General features: G+C 44.1%; 2 protein-coding genes across 3 annotated transcripts; both read right to left on the bottom strand.

The window, feature by feature from the left end:
* Window positions 1-4,936: 4,936 nt before the first annotated feature.
* Window positions 4,937-15,549, bottom strand: sec63 (SEC63 homolog, protein translocation regulator). Of its 2 annotated transcripts, none has more exons than XM_030109707.1 (20): window positions 15,300-15,549; window positions 14,295-14,394; window positions 12,930-13,044; window positions 12,659-12,771; window positions 12,500-12,561; window positions 12,160-12,218; window positions 11,762-11,812; window positions 11,552-11,660; window positions 11,354-11,448; window positions 10,897-11,029; window positions 10,597-10,689; window positions 10,337-10,482; window positions 10,062-10,209; window positions 9,832-9,914; window positions 9,594-9,659; window positions 9,319-9,474; window positions 9,047-9,226; window positions 8,759-8,959; window positions 7,624-7,728; window positions 4,937-7,239 (listed from the first exon to the last, which is right to left on the bottom strand). In XM_030109707.1, the coding sequence occupies exons 1-20, from the start codon at window positions 15,421-15,423 to the stop codon at window positions 7,102-7,104; spliced, it is 2,277 nt and encodes a 758-aa protein (XP_029965567.1). In that variant the 5' UTR covers window positions 15,424-15,549; the 3' UTR covers window positions 4,937-7,101. The 2 variants fall into 2 exon arrangements, with proteins under 2 accessions (XP_029965567.1, XP_029965568.1); XM_030109708.1 differs by having other exon boundaries at window positions 9,319-9,471; window positions 15,300-15,423.
* A 2,046-nt stretch (window positions 15,550-17,595) lies between these two features.
* Window positions 17,596-20,461, bottom strand: iyd (iodotyrosine deiodinase). Its single transcript, XM_030109709.1, has 6 exons — window positions 20,410-20,461; window positions 20,040-20,232; window positions 18,505-18,702; window positions 18,225-18,384; window positions 17,980-18,136; window positions 17,596-17,778 (listed from the first exon to the last, which is right to left on the bottom strand). Exons 2-6 carry the CDS (start codon window positions 20,227-20,229, stop codon window positions 17,596-17,598), a joined length of 888 nt encoding a protein of 295 aa, XP_029965569.1. The 5' UTR covers window positions 20,230-20,232; window positions 20,410-20,461.
* Between the last annotated feature and the right edge of the window lie 49 nt (window positions 20,462-20,510).

Here is a 20,510-nt window from a genome sequence, read left to right as displayed (position 1 = left end):
CTCCTACACACACACATTAACACACATTTACCAGTTTACACAACACATTTCATTCAAATTATATTAACAAGTGAATATAATTTACTTTTCAGTTTCAGTTACTTTGTGTTTCCTGTATTTACTATATTGATTCCTACTTCCTGTGCAGACGTCGACCTCCTGACCCGCCAGTCTCTGCCCAGCCGGCTCTGGCTCGGTATCCTGGTCCACCAGGTGCCAGCGGACGCGCCCCCGGCGGTCCCGGTGCTGGTGATCCAGACGCAGACGCAGTCGCACGCCTTGGCTGAGGACGCCGGGCAGCCAGGCGACGGGGGGAGGAGGAGGAGGAGGAGGAGGAAGAGCCACGTCCAGGTGGGAGCTGGGACTGAAATCCCACCTCCCTCTCAGTCTCATCCAGAGGAGAGCGGCGGACTTCACACTGGAGGAATGAAGAAAACCAAACAGAGCTCAGTGCACGCAAAAAAAAAAAAAAAAAAAAAACACTGCACCAACAATTACTTTGCTCTAACTCACAAAAACAAATCGTACGTGAGGCTGACACACCTCCCAACATCCCTGATGAACCAAATCATAATTCCATTTATTCAGAATGAAAAATGTAATTCACACTTTTAAATCCTCAAGCAAAATATTTGTAAAAAAAATAAAAAGCACGACAGTAAAAAAGCCAGAATGGAAGATGCATTAAAAGACCAAAATAAATTGGGGAAAGTGGTTGAATAATTACACCAGCGAGCATTCAGAGGTCAAAGAAATAAACTGGAGGCTAATGCGGGAATATGGCTCTGCTAATGATAAAAGTATTGGGGACAATGTGCCTTTTGTGCTGTAAAGTGAATGCAATTTGGCCTCCGGGGCGCCGGATTTACTGATTAACACCGACTAACGGAGCCTCACTGTCCTCCGTATCGAATGGAACAAAACTGAGCGAGGAGGGGGGGGGGGTGGGGGGGGGGGGGGGGGGGGGGGGGAGCTGAAAAACTCGTTAGAGTTAATGAAAATGTTCACACTATCGCCCCAGTAAACCGTGCTGACGGCAGATCTTATGTCTGGCGGCTGTTAATTACTATTTACAGTTTACGAAGGGCTTGGCTTTATTTATCAGGCGCTGGATTTGGGAACACAATGCTTGCAAATTTAGCCCCCGTTTCCCTCCTGAAGAATATATTCTGATCATGAAATCTAGCTGAAGTGCTCCTGCATTCTGTCGAACAAAAAAAATATATATATATATTTTTGCAGAATAGACTTTCTATTGAGAAGAATAAAAATGTGTGGGATTCATAAGAAGCCATTGTTCTTGTGACATGATGTAGTTTAATTTCAATTCTTATCAGATATTTTGACTCAGTGACTCTGTTTTCTAAATAAACACTGTAATTAATCTCCGTCTCCCTTGAGCGTCTCCCTTTTCTGATACGTTGAAGAATAAGTTAAATTCCTTCCCATCCCCCATGAAACTGCGAAAAAGCTCAAAGCTCTCAAACACTCCGGCCTCAAAGAGCTTCAGTGGTTACCACTTCCTGGTTCAGGTCCAGGTTAACATAGAACAGCGTTCAAGCTCCAGATATCCACAAAAATTGTGTGTATGTTTGTAACGATACACCCAGACAGGTGAATGTAAAATTTAGAGGAAGCAAAAAACGACAAAAAAATGAACAAATGATCAAAAAGAAAAAAAGATATTCAAATTATTTGCTGTATAAACTGGAATTTAAATACATGTGATGTATCTTAAAAACATTAAAGACATGCCGGGCTAAAGTATAAATGAATAAAATAATCAAAGATGGAAAAAACAGGAAAACAACAGAGAGAAAAAAAAGAGCTCTGAAGGAAGAAAAGTATAAAACAGATAAAACACTCTTCAGAGCTGAACTGTCAGATGTGATCAGGCTGAAGATGAAAAAATCTACCCACAAGCTCAAAAACTCACGTTTACACCCCCCTCAAAAAAAATCTGGAACATCAAACAGTTATTCTGAACACACGCACACACACACATGCACACACACACACACACACACACAAACACACAGTAAAAGAATGAGAATAAAGGATATGTTAGAATTGATGAAACTCAATGCAATGCTTCACACACAGGTGTGCACCGTGCATGCACACACACACGCACACACACACACACGCACACACACACACGCACACACACACACACACACTCATGTCTAAAGGCTGTGGGTCCCAGAAGAGTGCTGCTTTACCTTGCCACTCGACCAAAACACTTGTCGCTTGGAGCCGTGCCAGGAGAGATTTTTTTTTTTCTTACTTGCACAGACACACAGTAATTTATGCACACCTACACACACAGACACACACACACATAAGATGTGAAAGACACAAGTGGTGAGGGAGAAAGTGCTTGAGAGGCATGAAAAAAGTCCTCCTGGTGTCTGTTTCCAGTGGAAGGTGTGACTTTTCTCATGCATGTCATTACTCCACATTCCTCCCTTCAGGTGGGTTCAGGCTCGACTCCCATGGTACATGTTATGTTTTTTTTCTTTTTAAATAGGTCAAGCTATCATCACATGTCATTGATTTATAAATCATGGACGTATTTAATGAAAAAATGTCTAGTTTTCAACATTTCCAAGACCAAATGTCCCTGACACTGTGTATGATAAGGTCATCGGTGTTATTATTATTATAGTTTTACTCGTTTCCCAGATAAGGAGGGAAAAAAATGTGCATATTTGATATTCTTTAACTTGGTATGTTAAATATTGACAGAAGTCACTGCTTTCAGGAGTTAAAGTCAAACGTGCAGCAACCGACATTGCATTTGCATGAAGATATTTTCCAACAGTGTGAAGTCTTTTAAAGGCAGCTTGAATAATAAAAAAAAAGAACTATTTTCGTTTTACTCTTGTGGAGTATGGTTCAGGGCCTTTCTGTGCTGAGTGTGCATGTTATCCCATGCATGTGTGTCTTTTCTCCATGTGTCTGAGGCTGATTAGTGACCACGGTTCCTGTGAGTGAGGCTGTGGGTCCAGAGTACCCTGCCCTCGCCTCGTTTCTGGTCTCAGCACCGCCACCCTAACTTGAATGAACAAAATGGGAGCAGAAGATGGATGGACTAAGTGCAATGAGTTATAAAGTTTACACACACACACACACACACACACACACACACACACACACACACACACACACACACACACACACACACACACACACACACACACACACAAAAAGAGTATTAAAAAGAAGCAAAAAGCACACATGAACCTCAAAGTGGAATTTTAAAAGCTAAAAAGCGGCTTCCTGATTGTGGCCTCATTGTGAACACAGACCGCCTGCAGAGAGCCGCTCTGCCTCATGTGAAGGCCTCTCCACTTAGTTTTATATAGACATTCTGAAAGGGGCAGTAATATGCCACTGTGTGTGTGTTTTCTTTTTTCTTCCAATGACCACATTTATCTAGATCAAAAAGCTTTTCTGAAAGATTATAATGCAGAGGAAAACAGTGTCAAGGTCAGACAAGTTGAGTCCCTCACTCCCTCTGCATGCAAAAAGAACAATAAAAAAAAAAATAGGATTTCATTGAAAATTGTTTCCATTTTAATTACACTATGACTGACACTAACTGTAATTGTTTTCAGCTTCAGTGTCTCCTGAGTCATTTTTTTTCACTGCGGCTGAAGAAAAGCCACAGATGTTTAATTCTTGGTTTCAGTGAAGAATGCTGCTGGAGTTTTGCTGTCAGGGCATCAGATGCATCTTCCCAGAGGAGAGGCTGCTACTAAAAACATCAACATGGAGCCTGGTGCTGCGCTTCTACCAACTTTTACTGAAATAACTGCATAAATCAACACACAAACACAACACACACACTCATAATATTAACATTAATGCGGGGAGTGTCAAGGTATTTCTGACCTTGCAAGTTGAAGCTGCGATCATGAGGAATAAAACGTTGCCGTGCCGGAAGTTGAGTGTGTAAATTATATTTTATTATATAATATTTACCGATCAGCAGCGGGGGTCCATGCGTTTCTGCAGAGGAGCGGACGGACTCCCGGTCCGGATTGTATCGAGTCCCGGTTCCTCCCCTGCAGATGCGGTGAAGAAACGAGCGCGAGCGCCGCGGGCTCGACGCGCCTCCTCCGGTCCCGGTGTTCCGGTCCCGGTCCACTGCCGTCTCGCCTTCACCGGTTCCGGCTGTCAGGAGTTCAGGTGACCGCTGGGGCGCAAGTTGAAGATAATCATGTTGATTTTCCAGCCTGCAGAAGAGACCGAACGGAAGCACGAGGCTCAGCCTCCTGTGATCACATCAGAAACACACCGCGACACACACTCCGGGGTGTAAAGATCAAACCCCATCGACCGTCTTCCCCTTTAAACTTGCTTGATTAAATTATTTCAGTTTTGTCTGTGCAACCATTTTTCAAGATTTTTTTTTTTTTTTCCAGCTGAGTCATCCTGCAAAACTGAAAAATTGTAAGACCAATTAAATAAACGGAGCAGCTGTATTTCAGCATTTCATCAAGTATTCTTATTAATGATGCTTTACTTCTGCAGAATCAAAGACCGTCTGAGGTACAGCCAGCCTTAACAATTTAAAGTTACCTATTCATCTAAAATGTGCATTTCTGTACTGTGTGGAAAAAAGAACTACATCTAAAAATCCACACAAGCACAGGAACAACATGCAAACTCCACACAGAAATTCTCCAAACTGGACAGGGACAATTCTCACTAACCCATGGCACCGCCAGATTTCTACCGCTCAGAGACGACAGCGTGAGCTCATTTAAAATTTTTTATTTGAAATGATTTTAAATACAAATAATATATTTTTCAATTTACAATGACAGTTCCTTTGTAAACAAAAGTGGCAGAGAGATAGTCGCCGGGTCGTCGTTTGTCCGAACTGAGGCGGCCTGCTGGCCAGTCGCCTGGATAATGTCTGTCATGGGAGAGAAGATGGTGTCGTATTTAAACCTCACTGCAGTCTCTTTGTTTGTCTTTTTTTTTTTTTTTTTTCCACACAGCATTAACTGCTGATGCTACATTCTATTGCAGAGCGATAAATACTCAGAATACAATAAGACCTGTCCGCACACACCTGCTCTGAACACAGTTAAGGGTATACCAAGTGTGTGTGAGGAGAGAGCATGTTGCGAGTTCTCAAACTCCTCTCTCTCCCACACCGACGCGTCAAACTAGGATATACTGTATATTTAAAGAAAATGAAAAAAGAAAAGTCTTATGGATGGTGAAGGATAATGCATTTCTTTCAAAAACTCAAACTGCAAAGTTATCGACACAGACGGTTTTCTTTCCAGTCTAACACGTAAAAAATCAAGGTTAGAATGCAGCAAAACAAGACAAAAGACTTATGTGTAACATTAGTTATAAACTACAGCGTAGACAGAAAAGAAACTAAATTTAAGTGGAAAAGGACATTTTGTTTAGCAAGAAAAGAAAAAAAAAAATCCCGTTTCGAATGGCAGTAATCACCAAGTTCAACCTGCTCTGCTCCAATGCACGAAGAGAAGAAGGTGCTGGACGAAAATACAGCCTCACGCCGGCAAGAGACTCAAAAGGTTTTTTTGTTTTGTTCGAAAGAGGTTTATCAGACGATGAGTGCCGCGTGTCGAGGACTCCGTACTCACACCGCTTTCACCAATAACTGCCAGCTATGCGTTAAAGAGGCCAGATGAGAGATATGTATCCCACAACAGAGGAGGTATGGGTTAATATAGTGAGGAAAGAAACAAAAACAAACAAACACAAGCTAATCTGAAGTCAAGAAATCGCAGATTTTAACTCAAAAAAAAAAAAAACTTTTCAGCTCTCCCAGGATCCAGCGGTGCATGGCACCCAAGGTTGTTTTTTTTTCTATGTTGCAGTGTGTCAGTTGTATTCATAAGGCCTTTTATTGGACGATGAGCGTACACTGGAATGTGCTACAGTAGTGTCAAGAAAAAAACCGGGTGGAAGTCACTTCTCTAAAAAAAAAAAAAACAAAAACAAAAAAAAGCCAGGAGCTATGAGTATCTATACATCTGAGCCTCTTAAAAAGGACCGAAAAAGTCACAACTGTCATGGAGAATATGGAGAAATTATCCTGATTTCAAACAAACCGTAACACTGCGGGGTTTTGCCATCTCTTCCCAGTCATACTTGAAGGTTACAATTCATTCTAGGATCCACTGCCTCTTCGGGTAAGCACGAATCGAGGTGGATGGAGAGGCAGGAGATCAGTGTTCTGCCTACAATGTACAGTGAGAAGAGGGGGGGGGGGGGGGGAAAGAGGAAAAAACAAAATACCATCTGACGAGAAACTGTGCCTCCGAACGCTGAAAGAAGTAAACGTCCGAAGGGTTTTTTTTTTTTTCCCTCAACAGAGAGGAGAGTAAAGCTCACATTTCTGCAGTTTAAGTGTACAATAGAAAGTATCATTGGTGTGGAAAACATTGGTGCCGAGTGATTCTCTTTTAAAAAAAAAAAAAAAAACCGGCGTGACGAGTGAAGTCACGTGTGTTTGTTAATTTTGCAGCTGGGATTAGCCGTTACACCCCCCCCCCGCTCTCCCCTCCCCCCCGACGAAAGAAGAAAAGAGCCCACAGAGTAGTAGTAGTAGTAATAATCATAATCATAGGTCCTCCAGTCCACTGTGTGTGCACCTTTCACACCTGTACAAAGACACACAAGGTTACACACCAGACACACACACACACACACACACACACACACTCTCTCTCTCTCACACACACACACACACATACACACACGGGCCTGTTAGTATTCACAGAATTCTCTTCCGCCAGCAGCAGAAAGTGAGCGAAAAGGTCTCTGTAGAAAAGGGGAGAGGGTGTAGAAGAAGAGGGGGGGGGGGGTCATGGTCACAGTAAATGATATTGTAAAGGTAAAATGGAGAAGGGTTGTGTGTAGAAACCGTCCCTGGTGAGTGAGTGTGTGTGTGTGTGTGTGTGTGTTGATCCTCGCTTGCAGCTCTCGGGCTGTCGGGAGTGGAGAGGCGGCCGGTCCGTGGAAAGGGTGGGGTGGGGGGGTGGGGGAGAGACGGGGTGAGGGGGGGGTGCAGAGAGCAGCGGGCCTCCGCTGGGCTGTGTTGGTTCAGTCGTTGTCCTCGTCGTCGTCCTCGCTCTCCTCGATGCCGTCGCTGTCCTCCTGCTCCTCGTCCTCCTCCTCCGTGTCGGGGATGTCCCACTGCGGGTGGTTGTCCAGCATGGCCTTGGCCTCGTGGACCTCCAGCTGCATCAAACACAGACAGGGGGGCATGTTTGGTTTCTTTCGGTCGTCTCGCTGTTCAAGACTTTTCTTCTGTAATGTTTCTTTTTTGTTTTTTAATTCTGGGTGTTAAAAAAAATAAAACAGTAGAAATTCTGCTGTTTGGCTTTCACCAGATCCCCTTCCTGCCAACACACTGGCAGCAGTTAACACCATTGTTTAGCATGCTTCTCATACAGCAGGGGGGGGGTCCTGTTCAGCCACTTTGGCAGGAAATGAACCATTCTATCCAGCACAATTCACACTGATTCGGCCCAAGGAGCGGCGGCTCAGCGAGCTAAAGCCGCCAGCGGAGGGCGATCCCTGTAAAAATCCCACACATGCATGAGCAGCCGGCTGCGTGATCACCTTGAGTGGTTTGATCTGGTCCAGGCCCAGGTAGGAGTCCGAACGGAGGATGACGGAGTACTGGTAGTTGCCCGTTTTGGGGGGCGCCGGAAACTTCAGCTCCACCTGGGGAAAAAAAACAACATGAATCTCAGAATGAAAGTCCTATTCCTCAAGACGGACTGACAGATCTGCTTTACACTTCAAATTACCACGTTTCTCTCAAAGGTGCAGAGCGGTAGGTAATCAGAGGCATGCCGCCACATGATGATGGGGTCCAACTGTAATATTAGACCAACATTGCCTCGGGCTGTCATTACCATGTTGTGCAATTACGTATGGCAAACATCTAATTATCACCACAATGGGGCTAATTATTATTCAGCGTGTGATCGCGGAGTGAGGCGCGAGCATAGGCGTAATTTTACTGGCGTGGCTTGATGAAAGCCGTCTTCCTGTCCTCGAAGTGAGGGGAAAAAAAATAAAAAAAAAATTAAAACTGGTAGTTTTGTGGGCAAATGAGCAGTCGTCCCACAAAAACCTGCAACGTTAAACGTTGATTGACGAACAAATTCACAAGTAGACGTTGACCTGGTCGCACATGGAGGGGGCGGGTCGCCTCACGCTGTTCCTTCAGAGAGGCAACAGCTGATCGTGCCGACTTACACGGGCCTCATTAAACCTTTACCTTGCTGTCAATCTGTTCCGCCAAGATCAGAGGTGTAAAGTGTGCAAAATGAGCCCGCATACAAACACACACATAGAAATAATGACACCAGTGCAAAGGGTTGCCTAGCAACAGGATGTGCCAGGGCACAGGAAACAAAAAAAAAAAAAAAATGTGAACACAGTAACTTATTAAAATCTTTGTACCCAAGAGGGATCAGTGTATAATCCACACTCTCAGAGAGCGGTAATGCAACACAAAGACACGACCGCACAGACCGAGGAAAACACAATGTTCACTTTATCAGGGGGTTTGAGTTACAGCCACAAAAATCAGAAGACTTTCTCCTCTTAACCATCTTTAACAGTTCATCCGACTGGTTAGAAATGCAAATGTATGTTCAACGATGCTATAATGACAAATGACAGCGACACACGCGGCATAATGACGGCGCTTCCCGTCCTGTCCCAGCATGCAGCTGCGCCTCACCTCTTCTGTGTCTTTTAGCGTGCAGACGTGATAGGGCATGGACACGAGGGTCTGCTCCCGGCGGTCGGCGATGTACAGCCACCACCACTCCTGCTTCTCCTCGGGGAAGTAAAGGCTGTAGACGGGATGCGTCACCTTGGACTTGGTTTCCAGCAGCGCCCGCTCTCGCCGCTGGATGCTCTGTTGCAACGCCTCCCATTCCTGCTGGGGGAGACACAGTCTTTACTCTGCGCCGACTCGGCCTTTTTTTTGGGGGGGGGGTTACTGAGTGACACGCCGACGTCTGACCTCCTCGTCGTCGCCGGCCATCTCGTCGACCTCCGTGTCGCTCTGCTTGTCGCTGTCTTCGTCTCTCTCGCTGGGGGAGTCCTTGTTGGCCTCGCCCTCGTCCGACTCGCTGCCTTTGTCCGACGCGTCGTCGTCGTCCTCCTTTGTGGCCGCCGCCGCCGACGGAGCCACGGCGACTTCCTGCGGCACCCAAAAAGTCACACGCGCTTTCAGAGAAATCACATGGCGGCGGGACAGCTGGGGGCAGGTGTGACTGCGGGAGCGACGCTTACGTTTCCGGCCACGTTCCCGTTGGCCTGCTTGGCTTTGACAGGAGCCGGAGTGGCTTTCTTCTTGGTTAGTTTTTTCTTCTTGGATTTCGCCGCCTTCTTGGCCCCTTTATTTTTGTTCTGCCACACTTTGGTTTTGGTTTTACTCGCATCTGCCTGCTTCAGAGCATGTAGAAAAAAAAATATTAAAAAAAAAACAGACACAACAAGACTTGTCTAAACTTTGATCTTGGCCTCAATCCCACCCAAACGTGTGCTGAAATTGAGACTGTACTCACTGCTTCCTCTGTAGATGCTTCTTCTCCCGGACATGACGTTGAGTCCTGCTCTTTTTCAAACATGTCCTGCACAGGAGGCACATTGACACAATCACTTCAAGCCTTTCTTGCTTTGCAGTTAATAGCACACTCTAGTGGCAGTCCAAAAAACAAACACAAAAAGCATGTGCAACACACCAGCATCATTCCTGTCACTTAATAACACATCAGTGTTGAATGAAATCAAAGATTCTCTCACCGACATTCGCTTCCTTGTCAGAGTGACAGTTACTGTGACGATTGAACCTGCTGTGATGTTGTTGCTGTCTTCATCGTCGAGGACTGCAACGACACGAGGAGACAACGGTGGTTAATGTCTGCTGGGTACAGACAAACTCGGCTCTTAAATTTGATAGAAACGTGTGTGACTTGGCTGTTGATGATAAAATGGTGTACCTGTGTGTGTGTGTGTGTGTGTTTGTGACTGACCCTGCAGTTTGGTATCCATGGTGAGGTGAGGGAAGCTTCCCAGCACCGCCATGACCTCGTCATACTTCTCCTCCCCGAGGAACCGCAGCATGCTGCGCCGGTCTGAGTCCTTCAGACTCACCAGGTCCTGAAGGCTCCGCACCTTATACTGCACGGGGGACACAGCGAGGACGGCACAGTCAAAATAAAAAGGTTAATCGACTAACCAGCTGTGCGTACGACAAATCTTTTCTGACACAGACACGAACATCTATAATCTCGACTCAGACAATCACCTTCTTAGAAATGCAGTAGCGGAGGTGCTCCTCCTCGAAATGAGGCAGCTGCAGCAGTGGAGACTTGGACTCCTGCAGGCCCTGAACCGTCATCTGGGTCAGCTTCATACAGTTCTCGATGGTTACCAGTCGAGGGGCGCGGAAACCTGAGGGGAGGAGGGCCAGTGTGCACATATCAGACAAAAAAACAACACTTATTACAACAAGCCTGTGTGCTCTTTCATCAGTCCTGTGTGGAACGGTAGTTTGTGCATGCGTACCTCCTCTGCTGTTCGCCATCATGGTGAGCTGGCAGCCCACGTTGATCATCTCCTGCAGCAGAGCTGGACTCTTCCTCACCACAAACCTCTGATCTGGAGCAGAAACACACAGTATCTAAATAAAAAAATGCTTCAAACAGTTTAGAAATGAACACAATATTGTTCTGTTCATGACACACGCCTAATCCCAAAAGCTTTACATGAAAAAAAAGAAAAAAAAGAAGTCTGGAGGGCAGATAGAAAATACATTTTTTAAAAATATGTAAATGAAATGCAGTCACTATAAAAAGGCTGTCCTACCTTCCTCTAACTCCTCAGACACGTCCATGCGGGCCAAGTGTGCGAGCACCAAGACTCTGGCCTTCAGACTGTACGGATAGCAGAAAGGAGGCTCCTTCTTCTTCACATTAATATTTCCAAGCTCACGGATCAACTGCAAGATACAAACAAGTCCTTCATCAATACGATAATGCTCCGAAAGTCACTTGAACCTTAATAGAATTAAAAACTTCAAAACATTTTACCTTACTTTTTACTGACAGTAAACATGAAATGTTTGTTCAATACCAGAATTCTCTTTATGTAAAAATATTGCAAAATCTGCACAGCAAGGTCCTGATCAGTGTTTCCAACAGTAGACTTTCCTGGATACCAAGTCTTTCTCATACAATCCAAAAACATGCGCTCAAGGCTAGCTGCTGTCCTGATGTTCCTGAGTGTTAACTTGAGTTGATTCTAAAGAGGCTGATGATTTCACCTGTGGCACTTCGATGTTGTCTGTGGGTCTTATGGTGGCTTCTTTATTGCTGCGAGGGTCGAACTCAAACGCCGCCGTCAACACCATGGCTAACCCTGGAGGAGGACAGAGGCCATTAGCTTACAGATGCAGACATCAAAACTTTTGCCAACAATCTCCAAAGTCACATCGTCAGCATATAAATAAACCGGCGCTCACGTTTCATGTTCATGTTTGGCGTCTTGTACATAAAATGCATGAAGAGTTGAGTGGTGTTGATGAGGATTTGGTCTCCACTGTATCGGATTGAGCGGTACCACCATGTGCCCTGAAGAAAGAAATCACAGACTGAGAAACTCAAAGAGGCGTCTTTCTTTTTAAGCAGAATACTAATAAGTATACGATTTGAACTCTGGAGGAAAGACGTACCACAACCACAGGCAGGATGACCATGAAGGCAAGTCCATACACCAGCAGTACCTACAGAGGAAAAACAAACGTGTCGAATCAGAGAGTAATTCCGACCTTGAAAGATGTGAGATGGTGCAGGATAAGATTAGTATGTACTGCTTTAGCGTGTTACAATGTGCTGTGGGAGAAAGAGATAAAACACAGCCAGACGCAAAAGAGGAATTTCAGGAATAAAACGAAACAGAGCAGGTCTGAAACTGACCTTCCGAGATTAAATGAAAACAATGAATCGTATTTGATTGTAACATTTAAAGAAGAAAACACAGTGTATCAAAATATAAATGAAACAATAAACCTCACAAGAAAATGCAAGGTAATTGACAAGTGAAGCTTCAGGGAGAAATCCAAATACACACCAGCATGGAGTTCTTCTGGTCGACAATCCAGGCAGGCAGAGCGATGCCAAAGCTGGTCGCTGGAAAAGAACACAAAAGATGGACCACATCAAAACGGTCATTTATTCATCCTGACAGTCACTTCAGAACACAGGAAGATGTAAGGAGATGTCGCCATGACTGCGTCTCCTCAGGAACACGGGAAGGGATGAGCCGCCACGTTTCAATTAATTCTCTACAGTCCGACACTTTGGTGATGACGAAGGTCTGAGTCACCAGCACCAACACAGAAGGTGTGTCAACACATCAAAATGAAAAAAAAAAACCCCCATTGTGTGCACAAGCACGCAGCTTCGCTCACCTCCGGGGCCGTCCGGGTTCCCGTACGTTTCCCAGTTCTGTCGAGACTGTTCGTTGGTCAGGCTGCAGAAACAGACAAAGGAAATGAAGCGCTGATCCCGAAGGCTGAGCTGCAGACGGTGATTTGCTTTCATTATTGCTTCCTGATATTCACACTCACGCAGCATAGGCTTTGGCAATCCTCATGAATGCGGCCTCATCGCCACCTTTGTCAGGATGGTACTTGAGTGACAATACACGGTATTGCTTCTTGATTTCTGACGGCGACGCACCCTTAAACGTACAAGATATCGTCACTGTATAGAAACCGCAATACATACAGAACACTGCGAGAAACACAAAGATTAAGCGATTATGGGTAAGTAATAGGTCTAACATCCTGACTTTAGTGGCTATGTGGAATGCACAAACTGTTTCATGCGTTTCTTTACCGGGTCCAGGTTGAGGACTTCAAAAGGATTATACTCCTGATACTCTCTGTCCAGCTTGGACACCTTGTAGGCCAGCAGGAGGAACACGGCCCACCCAAACAACAAAGCAGCTTTCCTGAAAAAAATGTTCCAACACAAACAGAAACACGTAAACAGACGATATGAGGCACAACTCATTCTTAGACAATGTGTCACATTATGGATCAACTGGACAGATTGGCTTTGAAAATATAGGATCAAAACCTTAATAACCCATCTCAATCTGCCTTAAGCGAGCAGAAGGGCAACCTCGGTTCAGACATTGTTGTTGTTTAGTATTTATACATCGAAGTTGAACTTGTTTCCATGACAATGAGAGAGAAAAAAAAAAACCCAGGGCTTCCTCTGCAGCATCTGTTTCCGTGACAACGGCTCACGAGCCCCACTGATCTGAGCAGCTCGACCAGAATAAATACACAATATGATGCCTATAATATACACCATCACTATGATACGAAAAGGAAACCGAGGCAGCGAGCCTGAGAGAAAAGTTGCGATGATTGATTTGACTCACACCATCCTGATTGGAAAAAAATAAATAAATAAAAGTGCTGAATTCCTGCATCAGTTTTAGTCATTAACGCAATCATGCAGAGGAAGATTTTTTTTTTTTTAAGAGATGGCTGTTACGTTTTGAGAGTAAACACAGGATGTGAGTCTTGTGATGAAAGGGGAGAGGAAAACAGCTGTATGAAGTCATACAACTGACAAACTGTTTAATTCCAGAGACTGAATAAGCAACACTTGACGCTGGGAGAAATGTCAAGCAGCGCAACTAAATGTTTAGAGAGGTTTAGGCTTAAGTGCAGCATAAGTGAAAAAAAACTAAAACAGCACCTGCTTCCTAAGATTTAAACAACCTTAAATTGTGTATCGCGTGACATTTGCTTCAACGTCACAGCAAAGTGACAACACCTCTTTGCAGCTGGGAATGTAAGAGTGATTGGAGGATGAATAAGTCTTCTCGGTGCAATTAGCTCAGGCACGTCACACCCAGACAACAGCAGAGATGTGACGTTTGACAAAAGAAACAAGCTTTTAGCTGTGGAGCCAAAGACGTCACAAACACCACATGTCAAAATATCTGCACAAAATTAATCCAAATAGCTGGATTAGGGGTGAAAGGCAATGTAATCCCAGTCATGGCTGCAATAATGAATAATTCAGAGGTGTAATCAGCTCCAGGCACCTTGAGCTAATTTTATACATATGATCAACATTTCTTAAGACAACATTACGTTACATTATTGCAACATCCACCCTCCTCGAATAAGTCATGGTATGTACAAGACTTTTATTAACATGGCAAATATGAAATGAACTCACTTTAATGTTGGAACAATGCTCTGCTGGGACTTCATTAGCCTGAGCCGGTACCACAGACACCTGCCGTGGACCCTCCGCAGGCTCTTCAGGCGAAGTTGCTCTAGAAGAAACACATGGAGGGGTCACATGGCATCTCACAAAAACTCATTCAGATAATAAAGGAGCTTATCCCATTCAGGAACAATGTGGATAAAACATTCAGTCAGGCAAGCATGTATTGTACATTCAAAACAGTTGAGAGTTTGTTGCTGACTTTTGCTCCAGTAAAAGGCTCTGGTCAACCAGGATCAGGACCTCACGACACCAGTCCGACTGCTGGACATTGGTCCAATTCCCTTTAGTTAACATCACCACCTCCTGCAACTCATTTATCTTATCTATGTATTGACTCATAATTACACATAAATCTTCTTTGAATTTTGATTTTTGTCAAATCATAGTGCTGTAAAAAAGAAGAAGAAGAAGGTGGTACGTGGAAATAAAGTGTATCTGATCACTGAAATTAATTGCATTCCATATTAATATAATCCACGCTGTTGGGGATATTTCATCTGTTTGCCAGCAGAAATTACATAAAAGTCAGATTTGCTGTGTTGTTGACAAACTGATAAGTACATTAAGATAAGGACACATGAAGATAAGGTAATAAACTGCTGACTTTTGGTGCCGCAGATTTCGCTTAACCAGCCAGTTGTACCATGCTGCAGATATGAAGTTAAGACAGATGGTGAGGAGAACAGTGTGGATTGTTGTTGGCAAAGCTGACAGCAGAGCAGCGGTGTTAACAGTGGATGACTAGTTACTGAACAGCCACAGAGACGTGGGCATCATCTTGGTAACGCATGCTAGCTCACACTACCTGCTTTCTGAACTGTGAAGCGTGTGCACTCGGAGCCAGCTGTAGACTCCCACTAGCATTAACATTAACCAGTCCTGCCACTGTGCAGACGCTTCATGTGTGGGTTAGTTAGCTGAGTTAGCTCTGAGCCAGACATAGGGCCTTACCAGCATTCTGATCCCGGGGCCAGAGGTAATAAGTGGCCGGGATCACAATGAGTCCGACGAAGGACGTGAGGAAATAGAAAAAGGTGTTGCCGCTGTCATCGTACTGGAACTGTTGTCCGGCCATTTCGTAGCGGCGCTCGGGTCGCCCTTCTTCTCCACCGCGGCGCTTCCCCCCCTTGAACCCGACGTGTGAGAGCTGACAGACCGTTAGCAGCCAGCTAGCATCCAGCCGCACAGCTCGGTGCTCGGTGTACGTGGTGTACGCATGCGCAATGGACGCGCTCTTCTTCGCGTCGGTGTCGGGGGGCGTTCCCGTGCATTAGCGCCCCTCGTGGGTAGAAAAGGAAGTGAGCTTTCTGAGGCAGTGGAAGCCTGTCGTGTCCACATTAGAAAAACACGTTTCACCTGTGCAGCCAAATCCGTTCTCTGCTTTCCAGGCTGTCTTGAAAATAGCACACAAAAGAGCAAAAACGTGCAAGTCAAAACTATAACATGTAAGTATAAACCAATTCAAAAAGAGCTAAACAAGTGTTTATGTACAAATAGCAAAGCAGGAGTCATGAGCAGTGTGTGTTTTATTATTTAGGTAGTGTGTGACTCCTGTCAGCTGTTTAGGAATCTGATGGCTACGTGTTGACTATAATCATTTCTATAATTCACTCCAATGCGGATTTTGGCGATTCTGCTATTTGGCATTAGATGCAGCAACTAAACATAATTGCTTGTCACACAATAATGTTATTTCTTGATTTTCAGCAGTTCTTACACTGCACTGTTGATTGATTGTATTTTTGTTTTGTTTTTTTACTTTTGTTTGCCATTTTCTAAACTAAAAATAATTCATATTTGTCTGACTGAATTATAGTAACCATGTGTAATAATAAAGAAAAATGGGGATGTACAGTTATGTATTGTGATGCATTATGATGCATCATGATACATCCCATAAATCAATCGAATCAAATTGTGAGACCAGTGAAGATGTACACAGCCCTACTGATGTCAGTGGGAAAGAGGGAGCATCTGACATTCCTGCATTTCATACTTCTGTACTTCTGGCCTGATGATAGAAGAAGTGTGAAAAGTCAATTCTTGGAATGGGAGGGGTTCTTTAGGGATGGGGCAGTGCCCCTGTGGACCATACAGCGGTCTATTCTCTGCAAAGAGAGCAGTGGAGTCCTCGTGACCCTCTCAGCAGTCACTCTCTTGCTGTCCGTTACAGTCGCTGTACCACACTACTGTCAGTTCTGCTGTATGCACGACGTCCACAGTGAATGTTCCTGGATGAACAGTGGTTGATGAGATCTACTCCTCAGTCAGCATTGATACTGTGACGGCCTGTGAGTGGGCCTGGTGAGATTCTGCCTTCTTCTCTTTCTGGCTGTGTTTCTGTTGCAGGTAGCTGTGGGCGGAGTTTCCTGAGATTTGCAGTGATGCAGCACACCTGAGCAGGCTGGGTCCAGGAGGCTTTAAAACTGAGCTGCGCTGCATTCTCCCCCTCACTTCCCCGACCTGCAAGCTGGCTTCTTTGTTTTGGGTGTGTGTCTTTGTGTTACAGGACTCATGCACACACTGGACAATACACACACATTTACTGAGCAGATTGTACGTGGTCTCCCTCTTTAGGGACACACTGTTGAGCCAGGTTGTGACTATACACTATCCATGAAGTAGATGAATGAGCAATTTCTCCATTATTTACTGCGTATCTACATTGGATAAATGGCACCATGACGATGATTCAAAATGTGACTCTTATCTAATGGTAACATTGATGGTAATCTACTCACTCAAGTCAGGAAATGAAGCAATATTGTGCAAATACTTTTGGCTTTTTTGTTGTATGTGGAAACTTCTGCTGATACTTTTTATAATAGGGGATCAAATGTACGGCTTGCGCTCTGAAAAAGGATTATCACAGAGTCAAATCCAGTTCACAGTTAGTGTTGAACTACTGGAAGCTGATCCACAACACCTGGCGAATCTTAGTATACTCTAGTCTTGGTCTTCTGAGATTAGATAGTCTTCTTGACTACAAAATGTGCCGACAGGATGACTTTGAATATTGTAAAAGTGAAAAACAATACTGGCAATTTTCTCAATTAAAGTAAGTGCTATTCCTGATTTTCCCACTGTATTGGAAAGATATTCCAGCACAAGAGACAAGAATCAATTATCGACGCAACTGTGAAAGCAAGTTACTTTATTTTGCTTGATTACACTGATATTTAAATGAAAGTGAAAAAAGAATCATGATGCTTTTTCCACATCGTGTTTTCTCTGCAGGCCGATTCTGTTATATGTGCACCACAATGTCCTGCAAAGCTTTGCGTTTCAGGTCTGGAACCGTGGCGTCGGAGGCTGGATAGCCGACAGGAAGGAGCATGAGCAGCTTTTCGTTGACCGGCCGTTTGAGGAGGAGCCTGAGCCGCGGGCCACAGTTGAGGGGCGTTGATGTGACGGTAACAAGTCCAACGTTCTGATTGACAAACAAGAAAAAAAAAAAAACATAAAAAGTGACTTTGTTGCATGCATCCATACACCTGTTTTCTATACTGCTGTAATCTCAGTCACATTCACACCGATGGGCAGTTTTAGAGAAATCAATTGAGTGACTGAGACTTAATGCATGAATTGAAATTTATTTTTCAAAGGGCCAGGTGATTTTTTTTTTTTTTACCTGTAAAGCAGCCAGCAGGATCCCACAGGATATAGAGACACTAATTTCATTGTAGTAGTGTGTCTTTTTCTTGGAATTTGGCAGAATACCATAAGTCTGTTTGAAGATGAGGATGAGATATGGAGCAACATCCAAATATTCCTTCATCCAGTTTGTCCTACAACAAGAATGAACTTGTGAGAAAGATGCAAAGATTGTGTGTTAAGTGGATACAAATCTGAGTTTGGCATGAAGTGGATGTTCACCTAAATTTGCTCAAGTCCTGGACCCACTTATCTCCCATCCTCTGGCGGTAGTTCATCTCCTCTTCTTCCTCAACTGTCAACCTGATCTGGTGCTTCACTTCGGGATCCGAGACCACGACGAAGGTCCAGGGCTCTGTGTGGGCTCCGCTGGGGCCTGTACCTGCCAAGATTTGAAAAATCAAAAATTATTGGACTCCTATGAGGAAAAGAAGATTTCCAAAGTATGACTCATGTTTCTTAATGTCCAGTTAGCATCATGAAGTTGAAGTGATTCACAAACCCGCAGTGTGAATGACTTGATCGATGACTTCTCGTGGGACTGGCTCTGGGCTGATGAAACGCACGGACCGCCGCTGGTTCATCAGGGAGTAAAAATCTTTGGATTTCTTCAGCATCGTCTCCTCAGAGTAACGCTCAGGCGAATAGGGGACATGTGCAACATCCTCCTCTTCACAGCTGTCCGCCCAGTCGTCACCCTCTGAAAAGATTAAAAAAAGATATCAGGGACCGGGGAATGATGGGGGCAAATTATTCTTCTTCTTCTCATTCTTCTAACTACTACTTCTTCATCTGTTTTATACTTCTTTAAAACTGTTTTCTCCATCTGTGCATGACAATGAAAAAAAAAAAGGAAATCTGCAAGTCCTGCAACAACACTGGAATGTCTTTGTTACTGAATGAGACATGCGCGGTGCAGCATGCTGCATTAATTGTGTAAATTTGCAAGCTATTTGAGTTGGAGGACTTGTTGCAACATTGAGATAGCAGGCTTCCGGTTCTCTTTGTCAACAGCACCATGTTTACATCAAAGATAAAGATTTTTTTTAAAACTACTTATAATGTAACAATACCACTTCCATGAAGTGTCATTACTGATAAGCTTATTCCAACTTTTCAGGTCACCTGAATCAAAATAATTTTGTTCCTACAGAGTCTTAAAAAAAAAAGAAAGGAGTTGTTTTCACTCTTTTTGGCATCAGCTTCAATTCAGTCCAGTCCAGCACAATACCAGCTCCCAGAAAACAGCAGTATGGCAGAACTCAGAGTTTGAACACAGTCGACACAAAAACCGCAGGTCTCTCACTCCTGCCTGCTGAATAGTTAATATTTGATTTTTTGAAAAACTGAAGTTTGAAAAAGCTTCTTGTTTTATTTATTTTTCTCAAGAAAGGTTGCTTTTTGTCAAAAAAAAAAAAAGGGGGAACAGGCACAGAACTCTACACACTGTTCTACAACACTTGATGCAGCAGTGGAGTGTTTTGTTTTTCCTGCAGTGAATTTTCACTACACACACTCCTCCTTTGTGCAGCGGCGCTGATGGATGAACAGGCCGCTGACCATCCATGAACGCCAGCTCTTGTTGTTTACTGTCCCCCCATTTGATCTAAAACATCGGCTCCAACTTTACAGTTGTTGAAAAAGTTGTTTCAGAATCCACATTCATGCAGTCTCTGTGAATGTTCCGCAGATGCAGACATGCTCTCCGGTGTGATTGCCTCAGTTCAAAATGTGATGGCTGTTCTTCTTGAACTCTGTCTTGCATTAACTTTTTTTTTTAAAGCCTGCTTTGTAATTAAAGTTTCTAAACTTATTTGAAATACGTCCAAACAATTGGAAGCCTTCTTTAAATAGTTTTAATGTTTTGTGTCATAAATCAATTTTGAAGAAGTAAAGAAGGAACTTCAGGAGGATTTAGATTAGTGCACAGGTCAAAAACCTGCAGTCTACAAGTGAGAGCACACACTGAGGAGCCAACTTCAGCCATTTCTTTGGATGTTTTTAACAAAAAATGCAGGTAATGTGAATTAAAAGTACCTGTTTCTTTTGCTGAGATTTCTGAACTGTCTTGTAAGTCCTGGTCCACCCATGGCCTTGACTCTGTGTTGGACACCTTCCCCTCCGATGCACCTGTGGTCTTCCTCTCCCATGGTCTCAGCAGCATGAAGCCCACCACCAGGCACAGGACCGCCACCAGAGCCGGGGTGAGGACAGAGAGCACAGCCATGATCTGTAGAGAGGACACAGCTCAACGTACAGTAAAGACCCATAAAGACTCAGCTCAATGTGCACAGGTCATAAAACCTGGGTGCAAACAGCTTCAACAAGATAATCCTGACACTGAGTAAATACATTGTTTTATCTGTAACAGACAGTAAACCACTACGAACTGAAGAATCAAACATACGCTGAAAGGCTTCAGTCAGTCAGTCAAACAAAGTCCTGTCCTAAAGTTCCAGCTTTCTTTCCCCTCCACTAACCCAGTCAGCAGAGTTGGAATTTGCTCCA

Source organism: Salarias fasciatus, chromosome 15 (genome assembly GCF_902148845.1).
Source record: "Salarias fasciatus chromosome 15, fSalaFa1.1, whole genome shotgun sequence".
Taxonomy (NCBI): Eukaryota; Metazoa; Chordata; class Actinopteri; order Blenniiformes; family Blenniidae; genus Salarias; species Salarias fasciatus.
This window is presented reverse-complemented; position numbering and strand designations above follow the sequence as displayed.